This window comes from Aethalodelphis obliquidens, unplaced genomic scaffold, assembly GCF_003676395.1.
Source record: "Aethalodelphis obliquidens isolate GAN/ISIS:26980383/991018 unplaced genomic scaffold, ASM367639v1 scaffold147, whole genome shotgun sequence".
NCBI classification, from domain to species: domain Eukaryota; kingdom Metazoa; phylum Chordata; class Mammalia; order Artiodactyla; family Delphinidae; genus Aethalodelphis; species Aethalodelphis obliquidens.
The window spans coordinates 65,886-84,490 of record NW_020838091.1 but is presented as its reverse complement, the minus strand read 5'-3'; the positions used below and the strand labels follow the sequence as shown (position 1 = coordinate 84,490).

Here is an 18,605-nt window from a genome sequence, read left to right as displayed (position 1 = left end):
TTGTAACACACTGTTCTGAACTTGTCAATTTATGTGTGTGCTTCTCCCCTTACACTGAGATTTCTGAGGACTAGGTCCAGGTGTTTCATCTTTACATCTCCAGTGCCCAGCATGGAGCTCCCTCAATGTTTGCTGAGTGAATTCAAGACTCAGTGGATGGATGGTGAATGGGTCAGTGAGGCCCTAGTAGGGTGAAGGGTTCTGGAGCCAGTCTTCTCCTGTTCTAGTCTCACTATCCCTCCCTGGACACCACCTTTGAGTGCCACATTCCAATCCCTCCCTTGGTCCTCTCACACCCCCACCCCCACCCCCACTCCCAGCCAGAGCCATCTCGTCGGCACCTTCTTGTCCTGCAGGTCCGTGGAGAGTTCATAGCTGTCCGACAGGGCCTTGGAGCGCTTTATCTCCTCTTCTTCCTGCTTCCTCAGGGCAACACTGGCTGGCTGGAGGCGAGCCCGCTGAGCCCAGGGAAGGCCCACCCCAGCAGGGGGGCCCCCCATGTGGCTGCTGGTGGGGGGCAGCTGGCTCAGCCGGTAGGGGGGTTGGCTCCCGGGACTATCAACCGCTGTGCTCAGGTCACTGCCTGGGGCATCACCCTCCACACTGTGGGGATGAGATAAGATGAGCCAGGATGTTGAAACAGGAGACAGGGCTGCTGGGCCAGACTGAGAGTGGGTGGACCAGATCCCTTCCCACAACCCCATCCTCCCCAGCGTCCTCACAGATACAAGGACCCCAATACTTAAAGGCCAGAGGGGAGTCCTACCCCCCCAAGTAGTCTCCTCACTGCCCTCACAGTCCTGTCCTCGCCCCTTCAGCCCTGTCCCCTCACAGCTCCATCCTTTTAGACTCCTTTCCCTCCAGCCATGTCTTCTCACAGTCTTGTCCCCAGTCCTACTCTACTCTCACAGCCTGGTCCCCTCGTGGCCATGTCCCCTCACAGCCTTATCCTCAGACCAGTTTCCTCCCACTCCTGTCCCCTCAAGTTCCTTTTTCTAATCATCTCAGCCCCTTAACAGCTCCATCCCCAAACCCTTCCTCCCCCAAGGGACCAATTCCCTTGTATCTCCACCCCCCCAGACCTCTTCCCCTCACAGCTCTGTCCCCAAGAGGAGACAAGACGAGACATGCATCCCTCCCAGCCCTATCCCCAGCACCACCCCCGATCAGCACTGTCCCCAGGCCTGAGGCCCACTCCCACATCCTGCACATCTAGGCTCTCCCCTGCTCGCCCAGCCCTGCCCCCTACAGCCCTGCCTCTGCCCTCAGAGGCCTGGACTCCGGGCTTGGCCAGTTCCCAGGGTTCCCTGGCCGCCAGGACACAGGCTCAGTGACAGTGGGAGGCACCTCCCATCCAGCATCCTCACAGGTAAAGAGCTGCCCTGTGGGGCAACTTCCTTGTTCTCCTCATGGCCTCCTCTGTTCAGCTGGGGGAGGGGGACAAGGGTCTCAAGGCTGAAGAGTGGTAGGAGCTGGGCACTGGGTCTTGCCCGCCCTGGTTACCCGGAGCTGTTGTTCTGCCACACCTGCTCCCACGGTGCCATGGCAACCAGGCTGCCAGGGAACTCAGGTGGCGACAGAGCCCAGGCGCCCTGAGCTGGGCAGGCACGATGAGCAGCCGCAGAGACAGGAACACTGGAGGGGGGCTGGGAGGGGGCGACAGGCAGGGGGAGGCATGGAGGGGGTTGTGGGGAGAATAGATGTGGCTGAGGCCGGCAGGCACGGGGGTGAGGGGGCTCTTGGCTGGCGAAAGGGTTAAGGGACCATTCCCCAGCCCCTACTTGCAGAGGCCCAGGGCGCAGAACCAGAACGGGGGCAAGCTGGGGTGGGTGGAGGGGGGCTCCCTACCGTTTCAGGAGCTTGAGCTACAACGGGCCTGCCAGCCTGGCAGAGAAGAGCACTTTGGTCTGGGGGCTGGGTGTGGTGGGTTACAGCGTTGGCGCTGGCTCTGTCCTGGTGGAGGCTCCCGCCCACTGCTCACCCTCTACCCTCCTAAGTGTTAATCTGCTACACTGTCAGGAGCGGGCGGAAACAGACTGAGGGGCTGCCCTGCCCAGATGCTCTCTCCTTCTGGTCCTCTGGGGCCTGTGAAGTCCCCCTTCAGGGGTCAGACCCAGCCCAGCGCCCCCCAGGCATCTAAGATGCTCCTCTTCGCCCCTTCAGGACTGCAGGATCCTGCCCACCAACCTCTCAAACCTCTCCCCTCCCAGCACATGGCTCCCAGTTTTGATCAACTGTCGTCTCCTTTGTTCACGAACCATCCATGGTTCCCACTGCCCACAAGAGATAGCCCAAGTTCCTTATTGTGGCATTTGAGGCTTCTCCAAGATACAGTAGCTAATGTTTAGTAAGGCACTGTTCTTACCACCTCACATTTAATAACTTGTTTACTCTTCAAAACAACCCTATGAGGTAGGTATTGTTATTCGTCTTCATTTTACACATAAAGAAACTGAGAGGTTAGTAATGTACCTGTAGTCACACAGCTATTAATGATACAGCCAGGATTCAAATCCAGGCAGTCTGACTCCAGAGCTCACAGTCTTAAACATTAAGCCATACTGCAGGGTTGGCTGCCAGCCCCCCACCCCATGAACCCTTCCCTCCAGCCAGCCCAAATCCTGTTTCTCCCCAATACTCCTGTCCTTTCCACCTCCCAAACTGCTCACACAGTACTTTCTACCTGCAATGCCATCCCTATCATCTTCTGCCATCTGCAATCAGAGAACCCCCCCACACCCTAGTGCCATCAAGATTCAGGTCATATGCCACCACTAAGAAGCCCTCCCGAAGCCCACCTCTAGCCAGAAATGATTGCTGATCCTGTTCAGGGCTCCCACACACAGCACATGTCTGTCCTTCTTTTTATGGAGCAGGTTAGCTTTGGCAAAGCGTGACAGCTATTTGTGTTCCTGACTCCCAGAATCCCAGCACAGGAAGAGAATTTGGTAATCTCTCCGCTAGCACAGAGCACAAGGCCTGGAACAGAGTAGGTGCTCAATGAAAGCTTCTGGAGGGAGGAAGTCAGTGAATGAGCTCTGGCGGCTGCGGTAATATATCCTCTCACCTGAACTTTGACCTCAGCCTCCAGTCTCCTCGTCCCAATCCGTTCTCCATCCTGTGGCCAGAGAGAGCTTTCCAAAGTAGAAATCTGACCGTTTTGCTCCCCCACTAAAACCCTTCCATGGCTTCTCGTAACTCATTCAACAAACAACAACTGAACCCCTTCTACATGCCAGGCACAGTGCTAGGTGCTGGAAATACAATTGTGAGCAAGACGTGTAAGATTTGTTCCCTCGTGGAAGTGACATTCTAGTGGGAGAAGAAGACTATAAATATATACTATCATTTCAGGTAGAGAGAAGTGCTAGGAAGGAAAATACAGCAGGGTGATTAAAGGTGCTGTTTTAGACGCGGTGGTCAGGGAAGGGCTTTTTGAATAAATGGCATATAATCAGAGCCCTGATGGAAGTGAAGGAGTGAGCTGTGTGGTTATCTGACACGAGAGCAGTCCAGACAGAGGGTAGAGCCAGTGCAAAGGCCCTGAGATAGAACTGTGCTTGGCATGTTTGAGGAACAGCCAGGAGGCCAGTGAAGCTGGAGCAGAGTAAACGAGGGGAGAGTGATAGAAGATAAGATCAGAAAGGTAATTGGGGCAAAATTGTGAAGGGCATTGAGCCCACGAAAAAGACTTTGGCTTTTGCTCTGATTGAGATGAGCAGAGGAGGGGCGTGATCTACTTAGGTTTTACAGGAATAATCATCCATAGGATAACCTCCAGCTTCCTTACCATAGCTGAGGATGGTTCTCCTGACCGGACCTCTGCCTCATATACCTTCTGCCCCTTTACCCCAACCTGGCTACCTCCTGCTCACCCTTCAACATTTAGCTCGGGTGTTCCCTTCCATGCCTGCCTGAGCCCTTCACACAGGATTGCTTACAGGCCCCTCCTCTGTGCTGCCATAGGACCCTAGAGTCACCTCTATCCCTAGGGCAAAGGCATTAATTAGCTCATTGAAGCCTTACAATTTACTGAGGCAGGCACCATTAGCCCCATTTTATAGATGAGGACACTGAGGCAAGAGGTGATGTAAACTTGCTCAAGGTAACACAGCTATTAAGTGAGAAAGTCAGGATGCAAACCCAGGGCCTAGGCTGTCTTCTCATGACATGACATCTTGTTGCCTATCCCCACTTCTAGCCCCATGCTGCCCCTGGCCCTCTACCCTTTGGCAGTTCTCCTCTCCCTTCTGTTTTGGTTGCAAAGGTAATAGTGGCAGGGAGGTCAGGCTGTCAACACAGCCCCCCAAAAAGGACAGAGCTGGAGGGCATCATACACACTGCTAAAGAAATGGGACCTGGGGACGTGGGATCCCTTAACTCAGAACTCCCAAACACTCAGCGCACTTACAGCGCACCTTCCCTGCGTCAGGCACTTTCTGCACATTATTTTAACTGCGTGGCAAATGCTGATCACATGGAAAAATCTCTCTTCTCTTTCTTACATCTCACATAGACTCATATTCATTCTCTCTCTCTCTCTCTCTCTCTCTCTCTCTCTCTCACACACACACACACACACAAACACACACACAGAGAACATGTTGTGCAATAAGAAGCTGGGCAGACGTAGGTTCAGGTCCTGACAGCCATTTATCCGCTGTGTGAGCCTGGGTGTGTCCCTTTACCTCTATGCACCTCAGTTTCTCATCCGCGTGGAGCTCAAAATGCAATTCCCTCTTTGGATTCCTGCACTTCAGAAAGGGCCTGGGAGATCTACCTCTCTGGGACTCCTCCCAGCCGGGAACAGGAGCAAAGAAAACACACACACGCGCACACGTGCACCCATGTGTGCTGTCTGCTGGGCTATTCTGTGAGGGAAACTGGGGAGCATCCTCTGCAGCGGGGGGAATAAATCACGTTACACAACTAACCACAGTATAAAGCTGAAAGTTCTCAGGGCTGGGGAACGGAGGAAGTGCTAGGAGAGCTCAGGAGAGATTCCTCCTGCTGCGGGGTGGGGCAGGGGTGCTGAGCGGAATAAAAATAAACTCGCACTTACAGCGCACCTTCCCTGTGTCAGGCATTTTCTGCACATTATTTTAACTGCATGGCAAATGTGAAGGAAGAATTAGGATTCCGATTTTGCAGGTGAGGAGAAGGCTCTGAGGGGGAAAGTGATGCCAAAGGTCTCAGGACTAGCAAGTGACAGAACAGGGATTCAAAGCCCAGAGCCTGTGCTAGTTCCCCTGCCTCGAAGGCTTCATGGGGCAGTGGTGGGGTGGGGGAGCTATTGAATAGGGCCTTTCCTAGGAGGAGTTGGTAGAGAGAAGGAGTGAGGGACCTTGTGAGCCAAGGCATTACGATGGGGAGAAGCGGGGCAGAACGGGCAGTAGGGATTTGGGGTGGCCTGCCCTTGGCGGGGGCACTGACCCACTCTGGCTGCTGCTATTAATGGGAGGTATCTCTCTCTCCTTCCCTTTATTGGCACTGACCGGAGCCAGGCAGCCAGCAGGGGATGGGATCAGGATGCGGTTGCCATGGAAATGAATGGGGGCTGTTGCTATGGATACCATAAGATGAGGGCAAGAGGAAGCTAGGGATGCTGAGGACTATCCCCATGACAACTTGGGCTGAAAGCGGGGTGGGGGGGACCGGAAGTGAGACAAGAAAACAAGACAAGGAGGTCAGCACACCTAGATGAGGCCAGGGGCATTGGGCTCTGGAGGAAGACTGGGCAAGGAGACCAGACCCAGTGGGGGGTGGGGGCAGAGGGGCAGAGGGACTCCAGTCACCTCCCTCTCCCCCGACAGCTTTTCAACAAGCTGTTTCTGCTGTCCAATCCCAGTGCCACAAAGACTCCAAACCTGAGGCCAGCCCGGCTTGGCACAGGGACTGGCAGGGGAAGAGGAAGCCATCGGAGGGGCTGATTGGGTACCCAGCAGGCAAACATAGGCTTGGGAGCACACAGATCAGGGTTTCAATCCTGGCTCTGCTTCCTTTGCAGCCCTAAATATAATAGTTGTCATTTACTGAGGACGTACTTTTAGCTAGGCCCAGCAACTCTGCAAGGTCTGGGTTGTTCCCCTTGAAGGGGATAACACAGATGAAGAAACTGAGGTACAGAGAGATGAAGTAATTTGCCTAAAGTCTCAATGCTCAGCAGTGGTGGTGCCAGGAGTCGAATCATCGCTCATGCCTGTACCCACCAGCCCAGCACTGAGCAGCCCCTCTGAGGCAGAGTCCTTGCATTCTCCAGCTCCCTGTGCCTTCCCACAGTGGCACACAGAGGGCCAGATGCTGAGTAAATATTTGTGGAGTGTGTGAGTGAGGAAGCGATCCAGGAGGAAGCAGGAAAGACTGAGGTTAGATGGAAGAAGTACCTGACTTTGAGAGCAATGACTCACTGGTTTGGCTGGCCAAGAGTAGAAGATCCACAGAACTGGGATGGACTTTTCGAACCATCTAATTCCACAGATTCAAATTAAGGCTCAAAAAATCTAAGTGACTTGCTTGCTCAGGGTCACACAGGACGAGAACCCCAATCCCCTATCTTCCAGGCCAGCGTAACTTTTTAGCTGAATCTGTCCAGTGCCCACCCCCGCCCCCCGGCACCTTTAAGCTCCTAGATGTTGGTGGCAGCAGGCTCCTTGAACTTTCTAGGCAAGGTAAGCTGATCCACAGCACCACGCCTGTGCCCAGGCTCTTACTGCCCAGGATTTCCTCCCTCTCCCCTCTACCTGCAGCCTTTGTCGGTCTGGCTGAGCTTTTCTGAATCTTGTGGCGCCCTGAGCCAGCCAGCCCTCCTGGGAAGTTGGTTCTGACTCACTCCCACTCCCCACAGAACCTGACAGGGTCAGTTATCCCCCCTCTATGTTTTGTGCACACTCATGTCACCGGCCGTCCTTATCACCGGCTAACTTGAGATTCTCTCTTGAAGTGTCCATTCCCTACACTACTCCCGTTTCCCATGGGCAGTGGCCTGGTATAATTCACCTCTGTGGACCCTCCCTATGCCCAGGCCAGGGCCCAGCAGCCACCTTGGTCCCCTAAGACCACAGGTGGCAGTCATGTGTGTCTGTGTGACCATCCTGTCTGACAACTGTCACCCTAAAAGCCACAGCACCACATGCTCAAAAGCCACTGACACACATTCTTGTGATTATCTCCACCGGGGCACATGCAGAGAGACTGCCAGGCACAGAAAGTTGCCACCTCACACAATCAACCTCACACACTCAGAATCCCTCACACCCAGCCTCACACAATCACATTCCCTCAGGTACACAACAGTGCACAGCCTCTCACTCTTCTCTCACCTGCCAGCCTCATGCACACCTGTGCACAGGCACACACATTTCCCTCACAACAGATAGAAACCTTCCCCTTTCCCATAGCACAGGCCCTCAGCCAATTCAGTTGCCTACACAGGAGTCTACACCCCCATGGCTCCCACAATGGCTATCTGACCTTTCGTTGAGCCCCTGTGCCCCTTAACTTGTTTCTATCTCCAATCAAATGAAGGGTAGAATGGTCTCCCCCTCCACAGCCACAGGTCACCTAGACTCACACGCCCAGCTTGAACCAAGCAATGTATGTATCATTCCCCAACACAACCCCTGGGGCTTTCCACCAGGTTTTGGTCCATGCTGTCTCTGACTCCTTAATGCCTCACCTCTCAAACCCTTCCCGGCCGTCTACTCTTGCCCCTGTTCCTCCAGCAATCCTTGGACACCACCACCCCCAGCTCATCTTGACATCTCCCTACTCTTTGGGCCAGGAACATATTTTGCTCATTACTGAAGCCATATCTGCTCAATCACTTCTGCCCTTCACACCCTGCCTACTTTCCCAAAGGAATTCTCATCTCCCCTGATAGATGGAGAACTTATGGAGAACACAGCCACTGTCTTACTTTCGGTCCCTCACTGTATTTAGCTTGAAACCTTGTACACAGTAGGTGTTTGAGCAATGCCTTCTGGAAGAGTAAATAAAGGAGAGAGGAAGAGAGAGGGAGGGAAGAAGGGAGGGGAGAAATAAATGAGAATTTGAATGAGTGAGTGAGTAGCTGAGTTGAGTGCCTAAGTGAGTCAAGCAACGAGTGAAGAGTGAGGCGAGCCTCTGGAAAACTACCAGGGCATGTGATGGGGATGCTGAAGGGAGGGGGGAAACAAAGGAGAGGAGGGACTCTCACCTGGGCCTTAATCAAAACAAGAGCCTCCAATTAGTACACACTTGGCAGCTGTGCACTAGACCCTATGCTGAGCTCCTTGTGCTTTTTCTTGCTAATCTTTATGACAACGCAGAGAGGTAGATCTATTCTCACTGTACTTGGGAAGAAAATGAAGCTCAAGGAGAAGAAAATACTTGTTCAAGGTTATACAGACAGTAAGTGGCAGAACCATAAGGTAAACTCAGATTTGTCTAATGAAAAAAAAAAAAAGGCTCAGAAAGGGAAAGCAGGGGTATGAACCCACCTGGGAATCTCCTGGCTTTGCTCCTAACACAGACTCATCATGGAAGGTGTGGGTTCTACAGTGCATAGAGGACACCTTCTGCCTTCCTGCCAACAGCCTCTGGGGATTCTTAGAACTAGCTTTTGGCAGGTGCAGGAAATACTTAGGGTTATTGCATCTGGGGGCAGTGGCTTTCCCTCAGACTCAGAGATCCCTAAAGCTGTAGAATCAGAACCTTGAAAGTACAGAATCAAGGACTATTAACATCACAGAATGTTAAAATCACACCATCAGAATTTTTTCTAAATGGTAGAATCATGAAATCTTAAAACCACAGTATGGTAGAATCCCCAAATCACAGCGTCATAGAAAGAGAAACCACAGAATTGGATGGAATGTGTCACTGAATTACCCTCTCTTAAAGTCATGTAATCATAGTTTCTTAAAATTGTACCATCTCAGATTCACAGAATGTCAGAGCTGGAGGAGCCCTTGGAGATCCTCTGGTCCAGACTCCCTCCTCCTTTTACACATGGGGAAACTGGGTAGCAGGGAGGCCAAGCAACGTGTCCAAGTTGACCAGCTCGCACCACCTCAGGCTGAAGAAGGCGCTAGGCTTGCACATGGTGAGAGCGCCACATCATTCATTCATTTATTGAGTGCCTTCTGGGTGTTGACAATAAAATCAAACCCTACTCTCTCTCCCAGCCCCTGTTCCCAGCCCTGGATAGGAAAGAAGGTAAGACCCTGGTGGGGATGGGGAGAGGGAAGTGGGGTGGGGTGGAACATACATCAGACAGAGAGAAGAGATCAGCTTTTATTGATGGAAATTCTTTTGTACACAGCGACACGCACTCTGAAAGGCCTTTTCCTCCTGATCATATTTACAGAGCGCTATGGGAGTGGCAGGAGGCACGGGACAAGGCCTCCAAGCAGTAGAAGAGATGGCAGCAATGGCCACAGCGAGGGAATGAGCAGGCTGGGTCCCGACCCCGTCTGGTCCTCTAAGCCCTAGGCACCCTGCATCTCTGTTTGTGCTCACAGAGGACAGAGGTAGGTCCTTGGGATGTCATTTGGAGACCTCTCCAGGAGTGGCAGGCTCCAGGGTGCCTGGGAAGTGGGGTGCGGGTATGGGAGGGTCCAGGTTTCAAGCTCCAAGCTCCAAGCTCTGCTGCTCCCACATTTTAGTCAGACCTAGGGCTCCAGCCTTTATAATTTGGGGGCTGGAGTCCAGGGGAGACAGCAGTGAGGGTGGGAATTCCAAGAAGCGGGTGGGTGAGGACGGGGCACTATGCCTGCCCATCTGGTTCCTGAAGCAGGGACGGGGTCCCATGGGGGATCGAGGGGGCAGGGGGCAGGGGGCTGGTTAAGGCTTTTGCTTCTGCATAGAAAATGACCCTTGTCCTCTCAGTTACCGAGAGGAGGGACTACTGCACTCGGAGGCCGGACAGCAGAACTGATGAGCGTCTTCCTCTTCCTCTTCCTCAGTCTCCTCCTCCTCCTCCTCTTCCCTGGGGCCAGGAAGGGCAGGGTAGAGGCCACAGGCGGCGGGTGACAGAGAGAGGCAGAGGCATTAGTTTGCAGAGCAAGGGAGACACAAGAAGGGCTGGAACCAGGGAGGTAGGGCTAGGATGGGGGTTGGAATGGGGAGGCCAGTGTGACCAATGGGGCCACATCCATCTCAGTCTCCAAGCAGCCTGTTGCTGGTCCCCCTCCTGGAACGGCCCTCCCCCACACTCAGGCTGGGCTCAGGCTTAAGGTTACACCCAGAGTATGTAAACTCCCTTTCTGACCTGACAGGTGCCCAACCTTAATTTTAACATAAATAGTAGCAATCAGCTCTCTGCTGGCACTTTGCATGCATCATCTCATTTAACCCCTGCAACAACTGTGCAACATTTTAAAGATGAGGGAATTCAAGCTCAGAGAGGTTAGATATCTGCCCAAGGTCACACAGCTGGGTGAGCAGTAGTCAGGATTTAAACCTGGAAGTTCTTGGAGCTCCAAGTCTCAGACTCTTCCCAGCAGGTCCTTTGGGTGAACTTGGTACTATCTCTAGAAATCCACTGTGCCCTTGAAGGACAAAGATTTGTATTTCCTGAAGGCTTCAGCGTCGGGAATGTAGGAGATGCTTAGAAATGGTGCGTGGAAAGTCCACAGCTTTGGAAGCAAACAGACCTGGGTTCCAAGGCCAGCTCTACAAGTGCTTCTAGGCTGCGGCCCCAGGCATGTTAATGCCCCTCTTAGAGCTTCAGTTTCCTCATCTGTAAAAATGAGGCTTATGATGCCAACCCCACAGGATTGTTCAAAGGACTGGAATACATGTCAAATGCCTGGCAAACAAGAGTGATGGGAACATGGTGGTGGTTATTGTTAACTGCTCATGAACTGAACCTAATTACCAAGGTGGCCGTTTGCACCCACACAGAAGCGCCACAGCGGCGGGGAGGAAACATTGCAGGAACAAGCACCTGTTCCTCGGGTCCTGCGGAGCAGTACCAGGGGCCAGTCTGCATGTGGCAGTCACTGGAGCTGGACTACATTTTCATGGGGTGGATGGACAGGCAGGAGGGCTGGGGTGGGACCAGGTGTCTTGGGAGTGAAAAGGCTGATCTTCTAGAGATTTCCAAAGAAACAGTCTCAGCCCACTCCCAGACCCCCTTGGCTCAGGAGATGTAGGAAATATGGAATCCAGGATGCTGGAGTATTGGGAAGACATGGGAAGGAAAGAGAAGGCAAGGGAAGGCACTGCTGTCCAACTGACAGACAAGCGCGTGCAGGGGTGCGCACGCGGGGACACACACACACACACACACACACACACACACACACACACACACCCTCCTCATACTCAGAGCTCCCTCTGACACATTGTTCCACAGAGTCACTGAGTCAGCAAAACCACATGAACCAGTGCTCAAGTCCTGGGCAAGTAGCTCCTCCTTTCAGAGTCTCCCATTCCTCATCTATAAAAGGAGAAGGAAACTCCACACCTCTCAAGGCTGTCATGAGGAACAAATGATCTTCCAGTCCCTCTGCTCACTCCCCTCCTATCCAGGCCAGGCCCCTGCTACCCTTCACCCTGACACTGCAGTCACCTCCTGATTTCTTCTCCCTACTCTCTTGGACCACATTAGCCTTCCTAAAGCCCACCTTTGAGTGTGAATCTCTTCTGCTCAGACACCCACCTTGGCTCCCCTTAGCTTCCTGGATAAAGTTCAGATTCCTCTACTTGGCATTCAAGGCTCCCCCACCATATGGCCTCACCTGGCCTTTCCTGTCAGGTGGAAAAAGCCCAGGCTTTAGAGTCAGACAGACCTGGGTTTAAATATCAGCCCCACAACCTACTAGCTGGGTGACCTTTAGTCCATTTCTTCACCTCTCTAGGACTTATTTTCCTTATCTGCAAAATGAGGAAATACCTATTCTGCAGGATGTGGTGGGGATTAAATGAATTCAAGTATGTAAGGCACCTGCCACAGGGTAGGTTTGGTGCCTCATACATGGTAACTATTACTGTTACTGTCAGCATCAGTGCCATCAATGTTATACCGCCCAGCCTTCATCAAACTAGCTTGTTCGTTATTACATCAGCACGTCCAGCCTTTTCACGCCTCTATGCCTTTGCTGACTCTGTTTCTTCCTTCTGCACAGAGCTTTGCCTGTTGAAATCCTGTCTGAACTTCACAACCCAGCTCAAATGCTGCTTCCTGCAGGAAGTCCTCCCTGACTTCCAACCAGAAGTATTCTTTGCTTCCTCCTAGCTCCAGCATCCGTGCTCTTTGTCAGGGATCTCCATGTGTTGCTTTGAACTTTTCTGAAGCATTTCTTTCACTAATCCCCTCAACGCCCTTGAATTCCCCCGACCACCACTATCTCTGCTTTCCTTCCCTGTGAGAAAAAGAGGGCCCCTATACTATTTAAGGCCAGTCCCTACACCCAGGCTCTGGAGCCCACCCCTGCTACCACCTCCATAACAATCATCCCCTCTCCCTCCAGTATTTCAACCTCTCCCTCTCTGTTGCCTCCTTCCTACCAACATTTATAGAAGCTCAAGTCTCTCCCATCTGGGAATAAAAACCCTCGATCTGCCCCCACATCTCCCTCTAGCAATCAGTGTCCCTCTCTCCTCTTCACAGCTAAGCTTCTTGAGAAATTCGTCTACACTGGCCATCTCCACTTCAGTACCTCCCACGGGCTCTTCAACCCACTGCAATCTGCCTCGTGCGCCCACCAAGCCACAGAAACTCTTCTTAGTAAGGTCGCCCAGGACCTCCCACTGGTTAAAGCCAATAGACTCTCTCCCACCCTCATCTTACTTCCCCCAGCTGTAACATTTGCCACTCTTAACAAGCCCCCCCGTGCGCAGACGGCTCTTTCCTTCCTCTGCTTCCGTGAGCCCACTCCCTGCTGGTTTTCCTCCTACTTCTCGGACCACCCCCAGCTCCTCTTCCTCTCTCCATTCCTTATGCGTTAGTACCTCTTCCCCAGTTCTGCTCTGGTCCTCTTCTCTTTCATTCCACACTCTCTGTCAGTGATCTCATTCCATTCCATAACTTCAGGTATGGCTGAGGACCCCACATCTCTCTCTCTAGCATGGATCTCTCTCCTGGGTCCCAGACCCATCAAGCCTAATTAATGCTTGCTGGAAGCTCCACCAAGATGGCCCTTAGGGCCTTCAGAGTTCACAGGGACCTCTAATGCAGCATCTTACCGCTGCAAACCCGTCCTCCTGCATTTCCCACCTTCGTGAAAGGCACCACCACCCAGGGGCCCAAGCCCAAAACACACCTGGAAGTCACCCTAGGTTCTTCCTGTTCCCTTACCAAGTCAGCCACTGAATCCTGCTGATTCTACCCCCTAAATAGCTCTAAAAGACTACACATGATCTGGCCTCTGCTAACTCATCATCTACTCCCCTTGCCCCTCGCTCACTCTTTCTCCAATCGTACTGGTCTCCCTGCCGTCCCTCAAACATAACAAGCACACTCTTGCCTCAGGGCCTTTGCACTCGCTGGAACATCATCCCCCAGATAGGTGTGGCACCAGACACATTCTATATATTTAGTTGCTTATTTATTTAGTATCTGTCTCACCCATCATAAGATCCATCAGGACAGGCATCTGTTTTGCTCAGTGCTATATCCTTAATGCCCAGCACAGTGTCTAGCACTCGATAAATATTTGTTGAATGAATGAATCCATTGCCAGGCCTGAACACGGGCAACTCACCGTGACCATCCTCAGTCATCTCCACCCCCCACTTCCACCCCCATTATCTATTCAGTCTCTCTGACTCCAGCTCTCTCTTCTACCCCATCACCTCTCAAATCCACCTCCTCTGCTCCATCCCCACAGCCACTACCTCAGCTTACCTCTCTTGGATTACTGCAAAAGCCTCCTCCCTAGTCTCCCTTCCTTCTAAAATGCTAATTTGATCATGTTACTTTCCCTCAAGAACTGCTCATGGCTCTCCAGCTGCCTACCACGAGAAAGGACCCTGGGCTCCCCAGACAGCTGTTTGAGGCGTGTCTAACCTCCGCATCAGTGTTCAGCCTTACCATTTCTCACCTCCAGGCCTCTGTGTTCACTCTCAGAGCATCCTCTCCCATCTCTACCACTCAAAATCTTTACAGACCCTGGATGACTGGCTCAAACACGACTTTTTTCAGGAAAATACCTGACTCACAAACCAGAAGTAATTCCTCCCCCAAATACATAGAGAAATAAGTGTCTCCAGTGTCACTCAGAATCTCCGAGAACCAGGAGTAGGATGGAAGTTAGTAATTATATCTGAGACCATGGACTTTGGGTGCTGGGCGAGCCTTAACAGAGGTTCCCTTCTCCTCCTGCACTATTACCCTGGACTCATGTCCCTCTGGCCCTCTGCTAACACTGATCCATCCTTGCCTCCTCCCTTTCTCTCACCTGCTGTTGGGTCTATCTCTCAAAGAATTTAGATTCCATAATTTGAAATTAAAATCGTTCTTTGCGAATGGTGCCCACGGGAATAGTGCAACATAGTAGCCCTGCTCCAAGCCACTTCTTCTATGCCAATATCCCAGTGTAGGCCTTCCAGCTGGCCTCCATGCATACGATCCATTTTTCATACCGATTGCTAATGTGATATGTCTAAAACACAAATTTTACCAAATTTCTCTCCTATTTAGAATCCATTCACATGATACTTCATCACCAGCAACATTGGTTCTTAACCTTTTTTGGAGGAACCCAAAACCCTTTAGGCATTTAATGAAAGCCACAAACCACCTCCCCAACAGAAAATGCACACAACTAGACACACACAACATTTTGCATTCAATTTCAGGAGGTTCATGGGCCACCTGAAGCCATTTGGGACCCATGCAACCCAGGCTCGTAACAAACCTCTGGCTCTTCCCAACAACATCCAGGTTCTTTTGCATATGCTGTTCCTTCTGCCTGGAACATTCTGCCATACTTCACCCTTCTGCCCCTGACTGCCTCTGACTCATCCTCTAAGACTCAGCTCTTAGGCTGAGTTGACCTGCACCAGCCCTAGGTGGGGCCAGATCTCTTCCACTGGGCTTCCACAGCAGCCCCCCCACCCTGTGCTCTCCTCTGTCATAGCCCTCCTCAGTCTCCCCAGCTGACTGGGAATTTGTGGAAGGCAAGAACCATTACCCAGCATAGGCCCTGCCGTAGCAGAACTCCCTAAGTGTCTACTGAAACAAACACTAATAACAGCTACCCTGTTTTGAGTACTCATTATGTGCCAGGCACTCAACAACATGAATACTATTTATGATCTCTTCTACTCCTCAATAAATAAACCCCATGATGTTGGTATTCTTTTTAACAGATAAGGAACTAGGCTCAGAGATGTGAAGTGAGTTGTTTAAGGTCACCCAGTTAGTGAGTGACAGAGGTGGGATTGAATTGAGACATGTTGACACCAATGCAAGTATTGGTCCACCATGCTTCCCTGCCCTGCACTGTGAGATTAGGAGATGGTATCAGTAGCAGAATAGGACCAAGAACCAGGGTCAGAATGCCCTCTGGGCTCCATTTCCCAGGGCCGCCTACTCTTATTTTCCCTCCTGTGCCACCTTCATGTCAACACCAGGGACCTGGCTCTCTCTTTCTCTCTCTCTTTTTTCTTTTGGCCATGCTGCGAGGCTTGCAGGATCTTAGTTCCCGGACCAGGGACTGAACCCGGGCCCCAGCAGTGAAAGCACCAAGTCCTAACCACTGGACTGCCAGCGAATTCCCTGGCTCTCTCTTCTTACGGTGCGATCCCCTCCATCCCATGTACTACTCTCAGCCTCCTCATCCCAAAGCCCCACTATGGTCAGGCGCATCCTTTGTTCCAGAACCATCCCTAGACACGTACAGCTTTTAGATCCAATCCAATCCAAGGCTACATATTAGCTACGAGGAAAACAAGACATGGGTAGTCCCTGCCCTTCAACAGTTGATAGTCATCCAGGAGTTTTACATGTACCTTCTCCAATCCCAAAATCAGCCCTGAGAGGTAAATAGGCATTGTCCTCATTCCACAGATGAGGAAATAGAAGTTCAGAGGCTTGCCGAAAGTCAAGCTTGGAAGTAGCCGAATTTGGACTTGAATAAAGATTCTGACCCAACTATTTTCCCCCATTAGGTCATCCTGCTTGAAGAGCCAAAAAGTAGGCAACCATTTCCGGCAGGATTGGGGGATAAAGGAAAGCTATTACTTTTTCAAGACTTAGTACACATGTCCCCTCCTGTAGGGGACAGGTGGGGTTAGGTACCCCTCCTCTGGCAGCCCTCTGGGCCTACTTCTGTTCTATCCCAAACCACACTATGCAGTCATTGTCTATGTGTCTCTCTCTCCCTTCCAGACTTGAGCTCCCTGACTGTAGGACCAGATACAGCTCATTCCCATATACCACCAAGGTTCAACACAAGGCCTAACTGAGAGCAGGCAGAACAAATGCTTGCTGAATGAATCAGGTGGTATTTGAGCAAGTTATTAAAAGGAAAAACAACAGGTGGATACAGGAAAAAGGTATAGAGGAGGAAGGAAACAAGTTAGTAAAGGCAAGGAAGTGGGACCAAGAAAAAAGGCCAGTAATTTTAAAGTTGTGACAGGGTATGTATAACATTTTTTTCATTGTTGTTATGGGGGTTTTCTTTTCCTTACAAAAATGGGATCATACTATAAGCCCTGTTCTGCAATTTGCTTTTTTCATATAACAATAAGTCTTAGAGGTCTTTCCAGGTGAGTATCTAGAGATATATCTTTTTCTTTTGATCTGCTACAGAGTATGGATGGATCATGAAGGAAAAGCTGTTTCCTACTGATGGACATGTAGGTTGTTTTAATTGCTTGCTATTATAAACAATGCTGCAGTGAACATCTTTGCATGTGTCTGAAAGTAGTTTTGAAGGATTCCTAAAAGTTGAATTGCTGAGCAAAGGGAATGAACATTTTGTTTAAAATGTAGATAAAAGTTATTTCCGTGGCTTTAACATTTTTATAAACTGGCTAAAAATAAAGATTATTCCTACTCATATAATCCTGTCTTTATTTAAGAAGCATATATCATGCAACCTTTTCATTAAGAGTTGGTTGAGAATGCTACCCTACAAAAGGGCGTGTGATAGAGTTGCACAGTATGGCTTATGTTTGCAGTTGGGGTTGGGGTATTTTAGAAAAGGCTTCTGGCTGGCCAAATTGGGGTCTACCTAGTAGTAAAACTCTAGAGAAACCTAACTCTAAGACATAGTTCTCAGCTTGGAAGTATATGCACATTTAAGTTTCTGGGGGCAGCTAACAAACTGGTCTCATAATAAAATGAAACCAATTCGTACTCTTATCAAGGAATATGAGAGATTCTGTTTCCTCACAACCCTTTCAATCTTTTAAATTTTGGTACTTTAAAATTAGTACTTCGCTGTTGTTTTAGTTACATTTCTTTGGCTATCTGTAAGGTTGAACATCCTTTCTCATTCATTAGCTGTCTACTTCTGCTCTGAATTGTCAAATCACGTTATTTCTCCACTTTAAATGGGTAGGGCACCTTTTTCTTATTGATTTCCAGGAGACGATATAGACAGATGTCTATGTAGCAAATACTTTCTTCTAGCCTGTTTCTGTTTTAACTTTGTGTATAGTATCTTTCTCCACACAGAAGTTCTTAACTTTAATGTAGTTGAAATTATTGCTCTTTACTTTATGGCTCCTGAGTTCTTAAACCCTGATCAGAAAGGCTTCTCCACCCTGTTATAAAAATATTCTGGATTTTCCTCTGGTACTTTTACAGCTTTATTTTTTGCATTTGTTTTTGTACAAGGTAGGGATTTAACTTAAATTTTTTCCAAATGGTAGCTAATAGTCCCATCCTATTTACTGACTTCCCACTGATCTGAAATGCATTCTTTGTCACAAATTAAATTCCCATATGAATATATGGGTTTGTTTCTAAATTCTCTATTTTGTTCCATTTATGTATTCCTCTATTTCTGTGATGATATAATATTTGTAATTTCTGTAGATTTATGGTAAGTTTTTATATCTAACGGGGCAAGTCCCCCCTCATTGTTCTTCTTTTTCAAAATTTTCTTAGTAATTCATGGGCATTTACTCTTCCAAATGAACTTTAAAATCCAATTGCACAATTCCCAAAGAAAATACCACTGAAATTTTAATGAGAAATACATTGAATCTTTTGATCAAATTGGGGTAAAATGTCATTTTAAACCATATTGAATTCTTCCCATCCAAGAATAGGATATGACTCGTGATTTATTCAAGTCTTATAGCCTTTGACGAAATTTTAGTTTTCTACAGAGAAGTATTTTAAATTTCTTATAAATTCGTAGGAATTTTATCTTTTTTTTTTGCTATTGTGAATGGGAATCTTTTTCTATTATGTCTTCTAATTAGTTATTGATGGTATTTAGAGAAGTTGATGGTTTGGGTGTATATTTATCTTGTATCTACCCATCTCACTGAATTTTCTTATTAGTTCTAATAATTTTTCCTTTTATTCTCTTTGATTGTCTAAGTAGACAACTATATCATCTTCAAATAATGCTAATTCTGACTCTATTTCTGATATTTATACCACTTATTTCTTTTTTTAATCCCAATGATTAAAACTTCCAGAAAACACTGGTTAGTGA

At 49.6% G+C, this 18,605-nt stretch overlaps 1 protein-coding gene across 3 annotated transcripts in view; it reads right to left on the bottom strand.

Moving 5' to 3' along the window:
* Positions 1-18,605, bottom strand: part of IQSEC2 (IQ motif and Sec7 domain ArfGEF 2) — a 74,624-nt gene that overhangs the window by 17,534 nt on the left and 38,485 nt on the right. For 2 of the 3 annotated variants that reach the window (XM_027099899.1, XM_027099900.1), the window contains one exon: positions 342-603. In XM_027099899.1, coding sequence (XP_026955700.1) covers positions 342-603 — 262 coding nt within the window. Of the gene's footprint in view, positions 1-341; positions 604-9,257; positions 9,968-18,605 lie in introns of those variants that run through there. The other variant, XM_027099902.1, reaches the window with a different exon arrangement.